This window comes from Cervus canadensis, chromosome 17 (genome assembly GCF_019320065.1).
Source record: "Cervus canadensis isolate Bull #8, Minnesota chromosome 17, ASM1932006v1, whole genome shotgun sequence".
In the NCBI taxonomy this organism is placed as follows: domain Eukaryota; kingdom Metazoa; phylum Chordata; class Mammalia; order Artiodactyla; family Cervidae; genus Cervus; species Cervus canadensis.
In genome coordinates, this window is record NC_057402.1 from 41,752,842 (window position 1) to 41,773,497 (window position 20,656).

Here is a 20,656-nt window from a genome sequence, read left to right on the forward strand (position 1 = left end):
TTTACCACTGAGCCATCTGGGAAGCCCGGGCATTCGAATGGGTAAGCACTAAGTGAGGTTGGCAGTATTTGCTGCACACAGAGCCAGACTCTGAGACCCAGGGCTTCACTGGGGAGGGCCCTCTTCCTGCCCTCTTGCCCACCCCTGCCCGGTGCCCCACACTCCTGACTGGTACCTGAAGGCCTTTCCCGAGTGTCCAGCAGGGAACGGGCTTCCTTGGGAGTAGATCTGCTGCGTTCCTGCTGCAGAAGCTGAGCTCATCATCTTCTTCTCCGCTGGGAAAAGTAGAGCAAGGGTCACCTTGGAAGAGTTCCAGCCCTACAGACCCCAGGGCAGGGAGCCCCGAGCACCCACAGAGAGAGGCTAAAGAAATGGGCTAAATCCCAGCTGGGCCTTTAGATCTGACACGAGCAAGAGGGCGGTAGTTTGAGAAACAGAAGTGGGGATGGGAGCTCTCTCACTCCCTCTTCTAATCGAGGGGCCCAGGGCTCCCTCGAAGCACCCTCCCATTTCCCCAGAAGCTCAAAGACCTCGCTTGCATCTTATTCCTATAATCTCTAACATCTCTACTTGCAGCAAGATACCAGAATAAAGGAGATGCAGATGAGTTACACGGCAGCTATTCTGTGCCTAGACAGACCCCACATCTGCACCTGTCTCTGGGCCTGCTGGTGGGGGGATGGGCGGAGCAGGCCGATCCTTCCCTGGGTGGCCATTAGCAGTGATGAACACTCAGGATCCCAGACTTGGGGCCCCGGGATTGGGCTAAAGGGGCCATGGTTAAATGTCCCACATGTGTCAACAAACCTCCATGACGTTTTTAAAAACACAGAGGCGCTGAGCAGTTTCACTGCTCCATGGTCTTCTGCTGCAATGATGATGTTGCGCAGTGGGAAATCCCTACAGGACCAAAAGGGATCAGACTCTTGGGTGTGTATTTCTAACCTAATCACAAGGCCTTGCATCTTGGAGAGAAAGAGACGAGGCTAAAAGTTGCAGGAGGGGGACTTCCCTGGAGGTCCAGTGGTTAAGATTCCATGCTCGCACTGTTAGGGGCATAGGTTTGATCCCCGGTCAGGGAACTAAGATCCTGCAAGCCACATGAGGTTGCCAAAAAATTAAATAAAATTAAAAGTTGCAGGAGTAAGAAAGACTTCTGAATTTCTCTTGACTATAAACAAGCCATTTTTCTCTCATGTATTTAAGATTTTTGGTTGTTGGTTAAATAAGAAACATTTATTTTTCTCAAAGCTCCAGGATGTTTGTGTGGTACAAAATTACATATGTCTCTAAAATCACATGGGCTTCTCAGGTGGCTCAGTAGTAAAAAAAATCTGCCTGCCAATGAAGGAGACATGGGTTCGATCCCTGGGTTGGGAAGATCCCCTGGAGGAGGAAATAGCAACCCACTCCAGTATTCTTGTCTGGGAAATCCCATGGACAGAGGAGTCTAGTAGGCTATCATTCATGGGGTTGCAAAGAGTCAGACACGACTGAGCACGCATACACTTAAAATTATATATATATATAATTTTTAATTTTCTATATCTTTTTTATTACTTTGAGCTACATGAGTTGTTAGAGATGGAGAAAGGCATATTGAAATCTTCCACTGCAATTTGGCTTTATCAGGATCTCTTGTGTTTCAGACTATTTTTGGATTTCACATTTCAATGTTCATGATGTATCTTCATTTTTAGGTTCCACCTTTTATCTATATAAAATAAGCTTCTTTGCCCACTGAACGCTCTAACTTTTCTTTGTGTGGCAAGGTCAACACCTCTGCTTTCCTCCTTGGTTTTGGAGCATCATCACCATCAACTCTTCCAGGTTAAATAGTTTCATTTTGTTATGGTAATATCATTTTTGGGGGGCATACCATTCCAGAACTATCCAATTATTCCAGAACTATCAGTCAGGAGCCCTTGGGCATCAACTTATTGCACTACTCATGCTATTCATAGTTTCTTGCTATTTCACTTTATTTTTCTTCTAAGTATTTTGCAAGTTGCTAAAAATGTCCTTGTCTTTTCTTGGAAATGGTTTGGCAGTGAGACCTCTTTCCTTTCCTTTTTTTTTTTCTTTCTTTTTACCATTCATTAGTAGTTATGTTTAAATACTTGAAGTTATATATCTTTGTAAATGTCAGAGATAAAATAGTATAGACTGATGAGAAATTTTGGTTGTTAGTCCCCTCACCCAAAGTATGTATTTTTGCTGAACTGATTTGACTTGGGTTTTTATTTTTAAATATCTTTTGTATCTTCTAACAATTTTTATATTAATTCTACATGTCACTAGTTTCACTTTTTCATTGCTGCTGCTTTTCCAACCTATCATTTCCAATCTTGTGTTCTGTATTTTGATTCATTTCACAATGACTTCTCCTGCAAGTCATTTTTTCCAGGAAGTATAAGTAGATGGCACATATCTGAGAAGGTCCTTCTGTTCCTTTTTTTGGCTGCACTGGGTCTTCCTTGTGATGTGCGGGTTTTTTCTCTAGTTGAGGCACTAGGGCTTCTCTTATTGTGGAGCACAAACTCCGGAGTGTGAGGGCTCAGTATTTCTAGCACGTGGGCTTAGTTGCTCCGTTGTGTGTGGGATCTTAGTTCCCTGACCAGGGATCGAACCCACGTCCCCTGCATGGAACAGTGGATTCTTAACCACTGAGCCAACTCTCTATTGCTTTTTCATATAGGAAAGCAGCTCGGTTGCTGGAAAAATTTTGAGATTATGTATTTTCCTTCCCCTTATTTTTCCTTTTCTGTTAACTTTTTTTTTCTATTTTGTCATCTCTATGGGAAGATGTCTATGTCTGTACAATATTAAAATTTCAAAAGGATTTCCCAGAAATGCTGTGGGTGTGGCCAAATATTTCAGGCTTATCTGAGAGGAAGAGGAACCAGTGAGATGTGGGATTGTTTCCTCTTGCTGGATGAAACCACATCTCTCTATGAAAGTGGAGGAAATACTGCTGTGGGCAGCTGGCACATGTGGATGACCCGCGATGGGGAGGAGGGGGAGCACCAGCAGGGAGCCCTCGCGTCATGCTAACAGGTCTGTCCTCTGCTCGGGGCTGGACGCTGTGCTGTGCTGGCACCTGCTGCCCTCAGCTCAGGCTGTGCTGTGCGTAGTCAGTCAGTCGTGTCCAACTCTTTGTGACCCCATGGACTATGACCACCAGGCTTCTCTGTCCATGGGGTTCTCCAGGCAAGAATACTGGAGTGGGTTGCCATGCCCTCCTCCAGGGGATCTTCTCAACGCAGGGATCAAACCCAGGTCTCCCGCACTGCAGATGGAATCTTTACCATCTGAGCCACCCGTTCAGGTAGCTTCCTGCTTTCTTAGCATCTGGTCCCCAGCCACGTGGGAATAAGGGCTGGGGTCTTCCACCCCACGAGCTGACAGAAGGACTGGGACCTGCCAAGGGCCTCTCTGTCCTCCCCTGGGCCACGCCGTCCCTGCTCCTTGGTCCTGGGAGGCACTGGGGTCCTGTCCCTTTTTTGCATTTCCCACGATTCTGTGGCATGAGTCGGCTGGTATCTCCCTAAACTGATCCCAGTTGTGCTGTACCTCGCTGATCCCATGAAAATGGAATCTTTTTTCCTGAATTTTGGAACTGACAACAACATTTCCAAGTTTTATATGTTGCTGATCTCAGTGGGAGTCTGAGTGGGCGAGTGAGGCGGCTACACAAGTGGGTTCCATGTGACACCTGAACTTTGGCAGCACCATTTTGTTTCTTTATAAAATTTCTTATATCGTTTTATTATTTATTTTTTTGGCTGCGCCGTGCAGCAAGTAGGGATCTTAGTTCCCTGACCAGGGATTGAACCTGCAACCCTTGTTGTGCAAGCACTGGGTCCGAACCACTGGACATCAGGGAAGTCCCATGAATGGTACCACTTTCTCTAATAGTGACACTAACACAGGTGGACACCTTGGTGACCACCACAAACGATGATTTATGAACACTCATACATTGGAACACTATGCAGGCAGTAACAATGCAGATTATTTAATAACCTAGAAAGATGGTTGTAATAGACATGTGAAAAAGTAAGCTACCAAAAAGTATGAGCTCAATTCTGTATATAAAAAGAATTCATATGTGGAGAAAACGATCTTGCTCTGATGGGCAGGGCCATGCTCAGTAAATCTTTAACCCAGCTGTCTCCTGCTGGAGGGGGCGCTGTGCTCCCTCCATGTTCGTTGTTTGGCCTTGAACATCAAGATCAAGCCAGTCAGTCCTAAAGGAAATCAACCCTGAATATCCATTGGAAGGACTGATGCTGAAGCTGAAGCTCCAATACTTTGGCCACGTGATACGAAGAGCTGACACATTGGAAAAGTTCCTGATGCCAGGAAAGGTTGAGGCCAGGAAGAGAAGCAGGAGACGGAGGATGAGATGGTTGTATGGCATCACTGACTCAATGGACATGAGTTTGAGCAAGCTCTGGGAGATAGTGAAGGACAGGGAAACCTGGTGTGCTGCAGCCCAGGAGATTGCAAAGAGTCAGACACAACTTAGCAACCGAACAACAACAATGTGTAGAAAGACAAAAAGGACAAGCTTTAAAAAGTTAAAAAAGATTAAATCTATGTGGTAGGATACTGGATAATTTTTACTTTCCTTTTTATGCATATTTTTATTTTAAAATATGGTCCTCTCTACATTAGAGATTAACATTTTTTAAAAATAGGGACATGTCTTTGGCTTGATAATACTAAACTGTACCATGATGAATAGAGCTCATTTACTCCAATTCCTCAAATTTTGAAGATGAGATGTCAGAGGCCCAGGTGTTTGTCAGAGGCCCATGAGATGTCAGGTGGTTGCCCCAGGTAACAGGTAAATGAGAGGTGAGTTTGAGAATAGAGAGGATGCATTAGGACCCCTGAATTTTGTGTTCCTTTTACACCTTGCAGCAGTCACCGTAAATTCACCCTCAAGGGTGGCTGCCTCCAGCTGGCTTGTGGCGACTATAAACCCCACCATCCCACCACGTCAGCACTCTTTGGGAACTTACATGCACTGATTCCTGCAAACATTTCGGCAAACCGTGGATCTCTTTCCTGGGAAAAGATTGCATCTGCCTTTTCCACAGACTTCCCTGCATCATGAACCCCGGCTGGTAGGTTGGGGACAGGCACCTGTTTGCAAATGAAAACACAACAGCATCCCTGGGTGTGAGGGGCAGAACAGACACACCAGTTTCCCCTCCCTCGGAATCGCTGGCATCTCAGGCTGGGGTGCTGGGTAGGGCAGGGAGTTTTGTATATGTGAAAGCCTAGAACACACAGGTGTGGGTGTGAACAAGGGGTCACAGAAGGCTCACTGGAGTTCCACCGATCACTTGGAGAGAGAGAAATAAAAATGATCAACTTAGTCTAAATATCAGGGAAAGTGAACATAAAGTTTAATTGGAGTGAGACGCCAAGTATCAACACAAGCTTCAGTTTCTCTAAGGCCAGAAGCAGTGAGAAGAGGCGGAAGGAGAAGGGAAGGAGGGGGGCCTGAGGAGATGGCCAGGAAGAGGTGCCCTGAGAACATTGGGGTGCAGATTAAAGGTGGGAGGGGCAGCGTAAAGGCTGCAGGGCTGACAAGGTTCAGAGCTGGGTGGTCTCCGAGTTCCCACACAGCCTCTGGATCTCAGTACCAGTAAGTCCCTTACATACGAACCAGTTCTGTTCTGAGAGCATGTTCACAAGACCAATTTGCTTGTAAGTCTGACAAAGTTAGTCTAGGTGCCCAACTAACACACTCGGCTATATAGTACTTTACTCTCATAGGTTTATAATACTTTTCACACATATCTGCACAAAAAATTAAGAGAACATTTTTAATCTTACAGTACAGTACCTTAAAAAGTACAGGAGCACCAGCTACATCATCACTGCTTTTATGCTTGCTTCCCGACACCCTGGGCTTGAAATAGACACTGCACTGCTGTCCTCTATATAGTACTGTACAGTAAAATACACACAGGCACAACCACTGTACATGCTGTACACACATGATAGTGTACGCCAGACATGAGAACTAACTCATGCGGTTGGATATGCAAACCCACATTTGCATCTTTGAAAGCTCATAGCTTGAACTCTGTATGGAGGGAACTTACTGTACTGGCTGACCGCAGCTCCCAACACTTGCGTTCTACACTCTGCATGGCTCAGTTCTGCATGGAAGAGTCACGGTAGACCTCCACTGCACACACACACTCTATGGGGCCCAAAATGCTTTCTGCAGTGTGGGTGGAGGGAGCCACAGCACCTGCTGGGCTGAGGGGATTTAGTCTGCAGTCTTTTGGTTGGAGACAGTTCTAATTGGGAAAGCGTTTTCCAGAAATTCACCTGCGACAAGTCGTACGATGACAGCCCGTCTCTCTGGTGCACTTCCAGCTCTGCCTGCTGCTGCTGGAGCTGCCTGTGAAACAAGGGGTCAGCAGAGTCAGGAAAAATAGATGTGGGGGTGACAGGGTGGAACCTGAATGTCCCTTGCTCCCCAAGGGCACAGCAGGTGACAACCGTTGGATCTCTAAATCGTTTTCAGTTTTGACTGATTTTATTTCTTCATGTTCCAAATCAAGGCTCCAAGTCTTATATTGTAAGTTGGAAAGTGAAAGTGCTAGTCGATCAGTGGTGTCTGACTCTTTTCAACCCCATGGACTGTAGCCCGCCAGGTTCCTCTGTCCACGGGATGCTCCAGGCAAGAATACTGGAGTGGGTTTCTGTTTCCTCCTCTGGGAGGAGGGGAGGTCTTCCTGACCCAGGGATCAAACCTGGCTTAGGTTGCCAATATTTAGGAAATAAGTGGGTTTTTTTTAAACAGTCAATTTTATTGAGTATAGTTGCTTTTGTTTCCCTGGTGGCTCAGCTGGTAAAGAACCTGCCTGCTAACACAGGACACGCAAGAGACATAGGTTTGATCCCTGGGTCAGGAAGATCTCCTAAAGAAGGAAATGGGATTTCTTGCTGGGAAAGCCCATGGACAGAGGAGCCTAGAGGGCTACAGTCCATGTGGTGGCAAAAGAGTCGGACATGGCTTCACGACTAAACAACAATAATACATAAATATATATATTATATACATATAATGAGCAAGTAGGGAAATATTTTCACCATTAAAATAAGCAAAATAAGCGCAAATTAAAATAATCTCAAAGTACAATTTTTCACCTACTGAGTTGGTAAAAGTGCGCAGTGTGCTGGCATGGTACTGAAACTATCCCGCTCACACCCTGCAAGAGAAGCCTGTGTGGACGCAGTCTTCTCGGAAAACAGGACGGAGGCCACATCAGAAAGGGCGGCTGCGGTCACAGCCTTGCAGGTGGTCGCTCTGCAGCAGGGGCTGTGCTAAGGAAATGATTCAGGGGCAGGAAACAAGAGCTGTCCCCGCACAGCTGGCTGTGACAGGGGAGCGGCTTTGTAAACCACATCTATTCATTTGCTGAGTAAACACGGTCAGCAGCGGTGGCCACAGGGAAGACTGGAAACACCACAAGGTGTGACAAGAGTGTGCGGAAAAGTTGAGCACCAAATGTTACGGATGCTGTGATTACAGCTACAAACGTTACACCCTGTGTGACTGAGTGAGATTTGGAACATGGAAAAAAAAAATCTTAAGTCCTTGCATTAACTGTAAAGATTTTCTGTGTTCATTTTCACTATGAAAGTATGAATGATGCTAGGGTGTCCCTTTGTCAACCCTGGCCACACCAGGGACGGGAAGGTGGCAGGCAGGACTGCAGCAAGAACAGCTCACAGATCCCCTGCACCCTTCACTTGCGGCCTGAGGTGTACGGAGGAGAGCCCATGAGACCCTCCCTGGAGCGGACGGAGAGGCAGGGCAGCTGTGGACCAGCTCAGTTAGGGAGCAGGTCCCTGCAGAGGGGCCGCTGCTGAACAGTCTCAACCTGAATCAGCATCTGAGGACCTGGAGGGCTCCCGGGGGGGAGCGGTGTGATTGGGTCAGGGGGAGAGCAAAGATGCTGGTCAGAGGGCTTTCTGCTCAGAGTCTGCACTCATATGGACCATGTTAGCCTCACAACGTAAGCTTACAGTCCTTGGGATAGAGATATTTAAAACCCCCTTTATATTTAAAACTCCCAGGTGGCTTAGACAGTGAAGAATCCGCCTGCCAATGCAAGAGACCTGGGTTCAATCGCTAGATTGGGAAAATCCCCTGGAGGAGGGAATGGCTACCCACTCCAGTATTTTTGCATGGGAAATCTCATGGACAGAGGAGCCTGGCAGGCTACAATCCATGGGTTCGAAAGAGTTGGAGACAACCGAAGCGACTTAGCACATACGCACCTCCCTACGACTCCCAGTTTGAGTTCCAATTCTGCTTTGGACAAACACAAAATAACTTAAATTGTGGTTCTCAACTCTTTTCCTCAGCATTCAGAGGTGTACAATCTAAACACTGTTTACACCTCCAGCCACTCCTTTTAACTGGGGCCCCTAGCGTGTGTGCCCCCTACAAGAGAAGACATCTTAAAAGAGGACCCCACCTAGTTGGAAGACCCAGTGAATAGTTTATTTAAAACTAAGCTTGGCAGGATTTCCCTGGTGGCCTAGTGGTTAAGACACCGAGTTGTCAATGCAGGGGGCGTGGGTTCGGTCCCTGGTTAGGGAAGTAAGATCCCATGTGCCTCCAAGTGCAGCCAGGAAAAAAAAAAAGAACTAAGCCCAGGTGAGCCATGTCTTCAGTGAAGTGTGCTGAGCTATCTATGCCAAGTGTCTGCCAGGCACTGGAGAGAAAAGATAACTCAGAACTTATGTGGTCTCTGGCCTTGGGGAGCTGACAGCCTCCAGGGGCAGACAGGTAAGTTGGCAAAAACAATGGCAGTATGCTGAGTTAGAGATCACAACACAGGAAGAAGGGAGGTTCTATCAGAAAGTGAAAAGCGTGAAAGTGTTAGTTGCTCAGTCGTGTCTGACTTTTTGTGACCCCGTGGACTGCAGCCTGCCAGTCTCCTCTGTCCACGGAATTCTCCAGGCAAGAATACTGGAGTGGGTTGCCATTTCCTTCTCCAGGGGATCTTCCCAACCCAGGGATGGTACCAGTGTCTTCTGCATTGGCAGGTGGATTCTTCACCACTGAGCCACCTGGGAAGTCCGCAGTATGTCTCCCAACCTTGGCGTGAGAGCCTGGAGAAAAGCTTAACAATAAAACCAACACCATGTGACTGCCCACCAGGCAGCCTAAGCCCAGTAACACCAGGAAACAGGAGCACTAAAAATAATTTTCAAAAAAATGGACATTTCAAAAACATTTTAAAGAATTGATATAATCTATTGAAAAATGACAACTTTCTGTATTTTCTGATTCTGATTTGACAGCTTTGTGTTTAACTTTGATTTACATCTTGCAGGCACCCTCATCTCTCATTGGCACGCCCTCTAAAATCCAAGTGTGGTACTGAGTCAGAACCTCATCAACGTTTTCACATCTCTGCAAAACGTCCCATTTTACAGATAAAGAAACTGAGGCTCATAGAGTTCAATGACGTGCCCAGGGTGACACTGGTCAGTATGGCAAACCCAGGATTCAAAACCAAGTGTGTCTTGCATCAGCCCCTGCACTCCATCCCAAAGATTTAATAGGAACCACCTTTCCACGCATCCCATCCCAGAGCTGTGAGCCCAAGACACCGTCCTGAGCCACCAGGTAGGAGAAAACAAAAACCTGTTCTTTGGGATTTTTGTGGGATTTTTGTAGCAGTGAGCTCCCTTCCAGGGCAGGAATCCATGAACCACCCCCCTCTTCCTTTCATAAGCTTTCAAATGCTCAACCTTGAACACAGAAGGTTTTCCAGGATATGAGAACCACTCCTACCTCGTGGTTCAGCCCTGGTGTCCAGCCCAAGCACAGAATCTTGATGAGTGGGCAGCTGTGCTGCTGTGCCGGGGGGCCTGGTGCGTGGGATGAATGAGGCAGAAACCCAGCCCTTTCCACTTGCCCAGCTGTGCGCCCTGGTGTGTGTCTGTGATGCATGGAGGAGGGCGAGGGCTTTAGTTAGCACAGAAGCATGATCAGACGTGATCAGAGCCAGAGGTATTACAATGGGCGTCTGCTCTCTGCTCTGTTGAGCTCTGGGGGCTCTAAGACCACAGACAGTGACTTTTGCTAGGATATAGAAAGAAAACAAAGTCTCAGGCCTGGCTGGCAAAGACCCAGGATGCCAACCTCACTGTCCCTGTGGTCTGGACATGAGATGCTCAGTTTGGGCCTTTGGCTTCCGCTTCCGCAGCTGAGCGCGTGGGGAAGAAGTGCTGACCCGAGGGCCGCCTCATCCTGAGAAGCGGTCTGAGGAGCTTTCTCGGACATTTCATGGCAATGGAATGAAAATAAACCTTGGTGTGCTTGCAAATTCCAGAGAGGGAGAAACAGGGTGGCTGGGCTGAAAGCTGACCGACAGCACACAGAAGGGAACCGGATCCCGTTCCACAGACTGCTGCCCCCGCCCACCACCCATTAGCTGGGGGCCCAGAGCTAATGATCCGCAGACACACCAAGCACCGGCTTCCTGTCAGAGTGGCCTGGCTGCATCAGGAGGTACAGCACGCTGGCAGATGCTGTCAATTATCTCTGATGCTCCCAGGGCAGAGGTTTTTACTCCGCCAGAGTAAGTGAGCAACCAGCCATTAGGGGGGCTGTCGGGGGCAGTCTGCCATCATACCCCTGGGAGTAATGGGAATCCAGCTCAGAGCCAGCAGGGTGGCGGGGGCGGGAGAGCTCAGCTGACCAGAGCAAGGATAATAATATCCTGTCCCCTCACCCCCACGGATTGAGCACCATCTGCATGCTCGCTGTGAAGGGCTCTGGGTGCCTGTGAAAGGTTTCAGAACTGGTATGATCCGGGACAGGGAGCAGCCTGAGTGTGGTTTTAGAGAGATGCTTCCAGGGCCAGACGGAAGGCAGGGAGAACCGACCAGTGGGGATGATGGATGGTCACCTGGGAGATGGCGAAGCCTTGATGGAGGCAGAAGTAGAGGAGCAGGAGGTGGGCCAGAGAGGACCCCAGACAGAATCCGTGGGTCCCGGCTCTCTGCCAGCTGTCTGCTGCAGGTGGACGAGAGGGCGGGACCCAAGATAAGATGGGGCTTAGTGATTCGACAGGGTGTTTCGGCTCCTTCCTCACTAAACTGCACAGACCAGGAGCGACACCTTCCCTGTAGGTTTTCTTTGCTTCCTTTTACTCTCTGCTCTCACATCCTGCCAACTACCAGCCAGGTAGGCTGGACCCCCCAGGAAGCCCTCCCGGAAGATATGGGGACCGTGGAGTTTCAAGGACACACACACACACCAGCACAACAGGAAGCTGTGGTCATGTAGACCCGCAGGGACTCTGTAAGGGGTGGTCGCACAGGAGGGCGCGTGCTCAGCCCCAGCAGATGTGAAGGAATGCCTTCCATCCCCTGTTAAGAAGTGGGACACAGGAAGACACAGCGCCTGAGTCATGCCAATGACCCCTGCTTAGCGGCAGCCCACGGCGTGTCTTCCTGATGGTGTCCATTCCCAGACACCCGGACGCGGGCACTTTTCAAAGCTGGGCCTCCAGCATGTAAAACGGGAGCCTGTGTTTTCTGGACTTTCCCTTTTCCTGCCTCAAAGTAATAGGAAAACAGGCAAGTGGGGGACAAAGAGGCCTCCCTTTCAGCAGCTTCAAATGTTAACCATTCACACTCTGTTTCCCTAGGATGTTTCTTTTGGATGCTCCGGACTGAATGCAACTGGGTTTGCAATTTCCCCTGTCCCCCCCACAGGCAGAGAGCATGAAAGAACGTTTCCACAATAAGTCTGCCTATTGCTGGCGAGGACGGGCAGGTACAAACTGGAAGCCAGACTGTTCACATGATGGCTGTCACTGCCCTCTACTGTCCACAGGCAACATTTGCTACATCCTCACGCAGAGGGCCTTAAAGGCCAGCAGACACTAGTTCAGCCTCTGCTGTGAGTCTGTGTGCGGAGGGAGCTCCTCACCCGGTCCAACCTCAGTGAGCTGCGGGCAGCAATCGTTCTGAGAAGAGATGTAAGGACACCCCTGGGACAGAGTGCTCTGTTTTGTCCATGATGCCTGACTTCCAGGAAAATAGGTTAGAGCCTCTGCCTGTGGCTGCTTTTAGGAGGAGGGGGCTTTCCTTTCCTTCCAGGCCCCCCTGTGACACTACCTGCCAGGGATGCGTTCTCAGAGGCCCTGGGTGGAAGTTGTTGATTCTTTGCCTCCCCCATGCCCTCCTTGTGGCATTTTACTCCCTCCTGCGTTCCCTCCCTCCTGCCACTCACTTCTCACACTCTCCATGTGATGGGAGACACCTGGGGTGGCAGGGACCAGAGCAGAGGCATCCTGAGAGTACTGGGCGCCTGGCACACGTGTTCAGTGACCATCCATTGTGCTGCATTACAAGGCATGCAACTATGAGTGCTGAAGCGTGTACTCATGTTGGAGGTGAATGAAGCATGGTGCACACTTCCCTGGTGGTCCAGTGGTTAAGAATCCACCTGCCAATGCAGGGGACATGGTTTCGATCCCAGGACAGGGGTCTGGGAAGATTTCACATGCCTTGGAGCACCTAAGCCTGTGCGCCACAACTACTGAAGCTTGAACTCTGGAGCTCATGCTCTGCAACAAGAGAAGCCACTGCAATAAGAAGCCTGCACACCACAACTAAAGAAAGCCCGTGCATAGAAATGAAGATGCAGTGAAACCAAAACAAAAAAAAAGAATAGTTATAAATGTAAAACAACCAAAACCCCAAAAAGGAGAGCTTCAGTCTGTTCTTCTGCCCCAAATCCAGAGGACTCTGCCGATCCCCAGCTTGGCAATCTGCTCTCTACTGCTGAGCGCGGCCCGCACGTGAGTGGCTTCAGTGACAGGTGGGCTGTTTACATCACACCCTCCGAGGTTTCCTGGATCAGGCCATGGACACCAGGCATCACGCATGCAGAGGGAGGACCAGGAGAGAGCCCAGGTGTGGGGAGGAAGGCAGACGAGGTAAACAGAAAAGGGGCAGGATCATAAGTGGATGTAGCTATCACTAAGAGCTGGTTAATATGTCAGTATCAAAACAGTGGACATTCTCGGATGCTGCCCATGGCCTGGCATGGTGGCAGGCTGGCCCATCTCCACAGCTCCAGGCACAGGTAGCTGGTGGGGCTGGGACGGGCAAGGCGAGCCTGCAGATGAGCTGCAGTTTGAACAGATGCTGAGCAGACCTGCTTTCTTGTTCATTTCAGCCTCATCCCGTGGGGCTCCTGCTGCCCAACCCCGGCTCCAGGTCAATGAGCCCACCTATTACTTCATCCTAGAAGCCCCTGCAGGTCCGGCCTGTGTCTCACCTCTACACCCCATGCTGCTGAACAAAGAAGGAGCTACAAGATTCTGCACTCTGCATGTCTCACTCTTCCTCCTGTTTCTCAAGCTTTGTCATTTTCTCCAAGGCCAGGCAGAACACAGGCCCAGCACTAACAGGCACCACACTCTGTTCCCTCTCCTGCCCAAGTCGGGGAGAGTGGGAAAAGCAAAAACTCCTTCATTGGACTAAGTTTACCAAGCAGTGACTGGACAAAGTCAGATATTAAAAAACAATAAAGATATGGGACTTCCCTGGTGGTCCAGTGGTTAAGTCTCTATGCTTCCACTGTGGTCAAGGGGGGGCGGGTTCAATCCCTGGTCAGGGAACTAAGATCCCACATGGCACAGGCCCAGCAAAAAAAAAAAAATGTTACCTTTTTGCATTAGTGGATCTACAACTTAACTAGATTCACTCCTGCTATTCTTACCACCAAGAAAGTCTTGACTAGGAGAAGGAGGTGTAAGAAAAGTCAGAGCATCAGGTGAGTCAAGGAGTAAGATGTAAAGAGAGAGGAGATGGCCTGACAGTTGGGGAAAAGTGACCAGTGAGAACGGGTTATTGATGGGGGTCCCTGGTGGCAAGTTAGCAGAGTTGGTACCACACCAGGTTCTCGGAGGTCAAGGAGAGATGAACAGCGAGGGCGTCCAATACAAACACGTGGCAGGGCAGGGAGGGAAGCAAGCAGGGTGGCCACAGAGGGGTCTTCTAAGATCAGGAGGCATGTGCCCAGGTAAGGGCCTCTGGAGGAAACCTGTAGCGTGACTGGATAAGCACTGGGCCATGGGAGACAGGATGTACCAGGAGCTAGAAGGAAAGTGGAGGGTTGGCCTTGGAGACGGTGGCCTCGCCCTGGCTGGCAGCCAGCAGAGCAGGAGAGGAGGCGACTAGACAGACCCACATGAACAAAGAGGGGTTCACGCAGATGGCCCTGGCTCCCTGTTCGCTGGAAGACAACACGATGTGCCCAGAGTTAGAAGCAAGCACGTGCTTAGCCAATCTGGTGGAACGGGCAGAGAACAAGCCACGAAACTGCCGTGCATCTGCGCCACGTGGCAGGGGGGATGGAGCTGCCTCTATCCAATCAGTAATGACCACTGGAGACCCCCCCATCCCACCGCCCAGGGCTGCTGCTCCACCAGAGAGATATAAAAGCACCATCTACACTGAGGATCCAAGGGTGGATGGGTGGGTGGGGTCTGTCATTCTCCCCATCTTACAGACGAGCAACTGAGGCTTTGAAAGAGCAGGTGACTTGCCCAGGTGGGAGCTGGGACTGAAGCCCAGGTCACTGGTCCTCTGAGGGGTCTTGTGTGGACCCATCTGTCCAGCTCTGTGCCTTGTGGTCCAGCAGCAGGGCCAAAGCTGAGACACTCAGGGTGGTGCTAGAAAGGAGGCTGCTTCTGGGGACCCAGACGGGAACCACCAAACTCAGGGAGCCGGGGATGGCAATGAGAGCTCTGGGCAAGCTAGGAGGTCACTCACAGTGATGGCCTGGAGGTGTTGATGACCAGCGAGGAGGGCTGTCATAGATGAGGACGGGGAGGTGGCCAGGCTGGGGACAGACTCCACAGCTTAGTGTGGAACCTGGGAAAGTGGAGGGCAGCAGTGCCGCTGACCGGAGACACGGGGACGCATGGGCACAGTTCCCACCATGTAAGCTCGTCTCACGCCCTGCCCCCCTGCCACCCCCAAAACTGGGCACAGCTTCCACGTGCTCCCTTGCATGTGGACATCATTTTGCCTTTGTCCATGTTGGTTCTTTGGACTTCTGATATTTCCTCGAGAATAAGTCCAGAAAGGAGGTGTGACCTGCCTGTATCTAGAAGCCTGACCTCATCAAACCCTCCGGGGAACCTGAGAGAGAGTTGTTATCACCCCTTCCACCAATGGGGAAAGAGGCTGAGAGATGAAGGGACACAGTCAAGGTCACACAGCAGGGAATTGGGGGCCAGGACCGGAGCTCAGGTCTATGTGTTAACACACATAGGGTACAGCAGCAAAGCCAGCAAGGATCTCAGAGGACTGAGTCGGTGACCAGACAGCCAAGAAGCCCTGTAACCCTGAGGTGCTCATCCCCATGCCGCCTGCCCCCTCACGTCCCAGAACTACCAAGAGGCTCAGCCTCACTCCTCTACCTCCCGGCTTTAGCTGGCACAGAAGGGAGCCCCAAGGAAGCCCCCAGCTCCACTCTGCTGGGCCCTGCACTCGGGGAGGAGAAGATCATGGAAACCAGAGCAACTTGAACTGACCGACAGTGTGATGGAGAGGGAGTACCACCAGGGTCATCAGTCAGCACTGAGGGTTCCCAATCAGGAGGGCCTTGAGAAGGGGGACCGGGGAGGAGATAGTGAAGAGGGGCCAATCTCCCCCTCGTCCTGCTCCTTAGCCCCCTGCAGGGATCTGCAGCTGCCGGCAGAGCCGGAGCCTGCAGGGAGGAGAGCGGCCCGGAACACCAGCGCCGGCTGGGACCTGGGGAGGGGCGGGCGGGTACGTACTTGACATTGGTGTTGGTGCAGATGATGTACTCGATCTCGTCAGAATACGGGTTCTGGAAGGTGAAGCTGCTGGTGCGGATCAACACCCACTCACGGTTCTTGGTGCGGAACCGATACATGACCGACAGCACTTGGCCTTTCAGCTTCACCACCTGAGCAAACATTTGGAGAAGGAAGTCAGCAGGAGGAAGGAAGGTGCCAGACAGAGCGGGGAGGCAGCAGGCAGTGCTGGCTTGGCGGGGGCCAGCGGGAGCCCAGAGCAGGAGCATCACGGCCACGACGGGCACGGAGGGAGGGCGGTCACCCTCAGGGAAAGCTCAGTCCACTCCCCCTTGAGATGGGACACTGCACTGGGGCAGTTCTGTCACCACGCTGTGAAAAGCAATGCCCTTTAAAAAATACTGGCGTGTAATTGCTTTACAATGGTGTGTTCGTTTCCGCTGTACAACAACGTGGACCAGCTCTACATAAAGACATATCCCGTCCCCTCTTCAGTCTCCCTCCCTCTCACCCCCCCGTCCCGCCCCTCTAGATCATCACAGAGCACCAAGCTGAGCTCCCTGTGCTATACAGCGCCTTCCCATTAACTAGCTATTTGACACGTGATAGTGTACCTATGTTGATGCTACTCTCCCAATTTGTTCCACCCACCCCTTCAAAGCCCATTTTATATCAGCCCATTTTATATATTTTAGCTTTTAGAACTCAGGCCATGAAAACTCTATAAGCTGGAGGGTTTCCCTTTTTGCCTTGGCTACTAGGGCACTCCGAGCTTGGTGCCCGTGCCCCCATGAGGTTAACTCAGGTATGTAGTGACGTTGTACTCGTGGGTTTATTTCTTCACGCTTCACATTAAGAAACTCTTAAACTCCATTTAACATTGCAGATTGGATTAAATATACTCTCTGGGAGGAGATACAGTAAAATAGCAAATTTCTATGCATTATCTATTGTTACTTTTTTGTTGCCCACCCCCCAAAATGAGGCATATGAGATCTTAGTCCCCTGAGCAGGGATGGAAACTTTGCCCCTTGCAGTGGGAATCTTAACCACTGGACTGCCAGGGAAGCTCCTCCATTATGACTTTTATGTTGCAGTACAGTTTCCAAGATACTTCTCAATGTAATCCCTCACAGGAACTTGGAGAGGTGGGCTTTTACAATTTACAAAGATAATGCTGAGCGTCACAGAAATAAAATAAGTTGCCTGAGATCAGAAAACTTGGGTAGAAACGCTGGGACAGGAACCGAAATCTTATTTCCAAACCACAAGGGTGTTTCAGAGGACACAGAGCTGGCTTTCCAGCTTTATGCACACACACAATCTATCACACGCAGAAACCCCAAGATGCAGAGACTAGATGGCAGGGTGTGGGTGCAGGTGACACCAGGGGCAGCTCTCAGCTGCATCAGGAAAGAAGGAGAAAGGATACAGACGGCTGATGGGTCCAGGGCTGGGTGTGATGACGCCTCCAGCACAAAGCAAGGGGGACAGGAGCGCCCCCTCCTGGTCTGTATGTCCCAGATCCTGGGGCTGCAAGGCAACCAGCCTCCTGACTGCAGATCACAGTGCGACGAGAGATAAGAACTGGGACCCGGGCCCCTGCCCCCAACCCTTGGCACTTGTACTTTATTCTGGTTGAATGTCAGCAGCAGCCGGGGGCAGAAACCCCATGGTCACTGAGTGCCTGCACCCTCGGCCCAGGACCTGGCAGGGAGCAGGCGCCTCAAGCACATTTTCTGAGCTGACTCAACACATCTATGTGGTGGGGTGAGGCCAGGCCAGGATGCCGAGGGATGCCTGCTAGCAAAGCTGCAGCCTCAACAGGAAGTGGGCCAGAGGTCAAGGCCACGTGCCCTTCAGGACCGTTTTCCAGGGGGGTTCTCTGAGTCTGCACAAAGCACCTGGGGTGCAGGCAGCGCCCCCATGGTGAGACCATGTCTACTGTGCTCTGAAGCTTGAGGATGGTGCCTTTTCCTGCTTCCTCTAACCAGGATGCCTGAGATGGTGTGAATATTTTAACTTCATGGAACACACACTCTCAGGCACCGCCTGTATGCGAGCTCAGCCCCTGCTGTTAGTCACTCAGTCGTGTCCGACTCCTTGTGACCCCATGGACTGTAGCCTGCCAGGTTCCTCCATCCATGGCATTCTCCAGGCAAGAATACTGGAGTGGGTTGCCATTTTCTTCTCTAGGGGATCTTCCTGACTCAGGGATGGAACCCGTGTCTTCTGCTTTGCAGGCAGATTCTTTATACTGTCTGAGCCACCAAGGAAGCCCCTTGGCCCCTGGAGCCATGGGTAAAGAGCAAGGGCGGGAGGGAGCCCAGCCCTGAACCTGACGGGGGCTGACCTACAAATATCTTGTGCGTGTCTCTTCCCGTGGTCCTCATAACAGTGCCTGGTGTATCTGGAAGCTGAGCCACAAAGGAGGGAACTCCCCTGCCAAAGCCTTGTGACAGAGGAGGTTAATCTCAAAATTAAAGGCCTGCTGTCTTCAACTCAGAAATGAAAAGAGCCCCATTCACCCCATTCTCATGGGACAGAAATCTGATTCTGCCCATGGGGCACCATGAAAGGAAAGGTTAGTTTCTTTTTATTTATTTATTTGACTGTGCTGGGTCTTAGTTGTGGCATGTGGGATCTAGTTCCCTGACCAGGGATGAAACCCAGGTCCCACTCATTGGAAGCTCAGAGTCTTAACCACTGGACCACCAGGAAAGTCCCAAGAAGCAATTAGCTTCCACTGCATCTGGCCAAGGATCTCCGAAGTATCAGAGAACTGAAAAAGATATAACATAGGGCACTTAAACGGCATCGTCAACTCAATGGACATCAGTTTGAGCAAACTAAGGGAGATAGTGAAGGATGGGGAAGCCTGGTGTGCTGTATGTAGTTCATGGAGTTGCAGAGAGTTGGACACGACTGAGCAACTGAACCACAACAATGAAAACAGGGAACTCTCCTGCCAAAGCCTCATGATTGAGGAGGAGCAGGGGCAGGACGGGACCCCACGCGTACCTGACCTCTACCTGACCTCTGTCTTTCCCCGACTCGCTAGAGCTGAGACAGAACAGTCATGTCATCCCCAGAGAGCCTCTCACCCAGCACAGGAAGGGCAGGCGCATGGGTAACTGTAACTCGGAGAGCAAACACAACGACAGAAACATAAGATCAGGTGCCATGGATTACCAGGAAGTCAAGGAGACAGCCTTTCTCAGGATCCTGAAAGGGTTCCTGGAGGGAGGTGGGTTTGGGTGACATGCTCTGGCTGAAACTGAAACTCCAGTACTGGCCACCTGATGCGAAGAACTGACTTACTGGGAAAGACTCTTGATGCTGGGAAAGATTGAGGGCAGAAGTGGGTGACAGAGGATGAGATGGTTGGATGGCATCACTGACTCCATGGACATGAGTTTGAGCAAACTCTGGGAGATGGTAAAGGACAGGGAAGCCTGGCATGCTGCAGTCCATGGTGTCGCAAAGAGTCAGACATGACTGAGTGACTGAACAATAACAAAGTTTTGGGGAAGGGTCCCCTGGGGCAGAGAGCGCAGATGAGCACATGTCTGGAGGTGGGGAGACCTAAGGTGCCATGTGAGTGGGACCACGCATGTAAGGCAGTGGGGGTGTCACAGTCCAGGCCTGGAGACCAGGCTGGTGCATTCACCTGTGCTTTATTCAGGTATGATGCTAGTACCTGAGACCACCAAGGCCAGGTATAAAGCCAGCCCAGCCCAGCTGTTCCTGCAAACACCTTTACTCATCACCACCACCACCACCACCATCATCACTTTGGAAGACATTTGAGCAGAGAAAAAGAGGAGCCTGCCTTAATCTCCCTGGGTCCCACTCTTCCATCTGACATCCAGGTCACCTGGGATCCAAAGAGGGGATCCAACAGCAGAGTCCAGAGCAGACTCTGGATTCCCAACCCACCGGGGCCCCGTCTGGCATGCTGTCATCCCACCAACCACAAATTCCTCATGAACTCGCGATCCCACTCTAAAGTGTCACATCTGGGTCATTCAAAACTTCTGTTTAAATCCAGAGTTAAAGAGCTTGCTCTGAACTCACACAGCCTCCTCTGTGCTTTTTTGCAAAAATAAGTCACTTCCTTTTATCAACATTTGTCCTCCACCCCGACCGCTGGTGGCTGGAACCCAAAGAACACAGGCGAGGAGCCCTGGCCTGGCTCTCCAGCTTGTCCAGGCGGCTGCTGGCTGCTGCCTGCTGAGCCAGGTGACCCACCCTAGCCGCCGGCTATCGGGTGGGGCTGCTTTGGTTTCACCTCCTGCCCCTGGAATGAGGTGGCTGCTCTCAGAGCAAGGGTTACTTAAGCAGAATCCTAGGGTGGGATCGATGTTTTACTCTTCTTTCTCTTCCAAACTAGCCAGGTTCTGACAGTGTCAGCAGTTTAAAATCTCCAAGGTGCTGTCAGATGGAGAGGCCTGTGTGGGGAGTTTGGGGACGGAGGTGGACACTTCGGAAGGAGGCAGACTCTGATTCCAGTTCTGTTGTCACCTTGCTGTGTGACTTGGGGCAAGTGACTGAACCTCTCTGAGTCCTGGTTTTCACTGCAAAAAGTAGTAATGATAAGATATTGTGAAGGGTTGAGGATTATACAGGATAATATGTGGCAAAGGGCCCATTGTTGTTCAGTTGCTAAGTTGTGTCTGAGTGAGATCCCATGGACTACAGCCTGTCAGGCTCCTCTGTCCATGGGATTTCCCAGGCAAGACAACTGGAGTGCATTTCCATTTCTTTCTCCAGGGGATCTTTCCAACCCAGGG

At 50.6% G+C, this 20,656-nt stretch overlaps 1 protein-coding gene across 10 annotated transcripts in view; it reads right to left on the reverse strand.

The window, feature by feature from the left end:
• The window catches only part of ARNT2 (aryl hydrocarbon receptor nuclear translocator 2), a 181,788-nt gene that overhangs the window by 17,000 nt on the left and 144,132 nt on the right, over positions 1-20,656 (reverse strand). For all 10 annotated transcript variants that reach the window (XM_043489619.1, XM_043489621.1, XM_043489622.1 and 7 more), the window contains 4 exons: positions 15,864-16,015; positions 6,358-6,430; positions 5,031-5,154; positions 176-275 (listed from right to left, as the gene is read on the reverse strand). In XM_043489619.1, the coding sequence (XP_043345554.1) occupies positions 176-275; positions 5,031-5,154; positions 6,358-6,430; positions 15,864-16,015 (449 nt within the window). The remainder of the gene's footprint in view (positions 1-175; positions 276-5,030; positions 5,155-6,357; positions 6,431-15,863; positions 16,016-20,656) is intronic.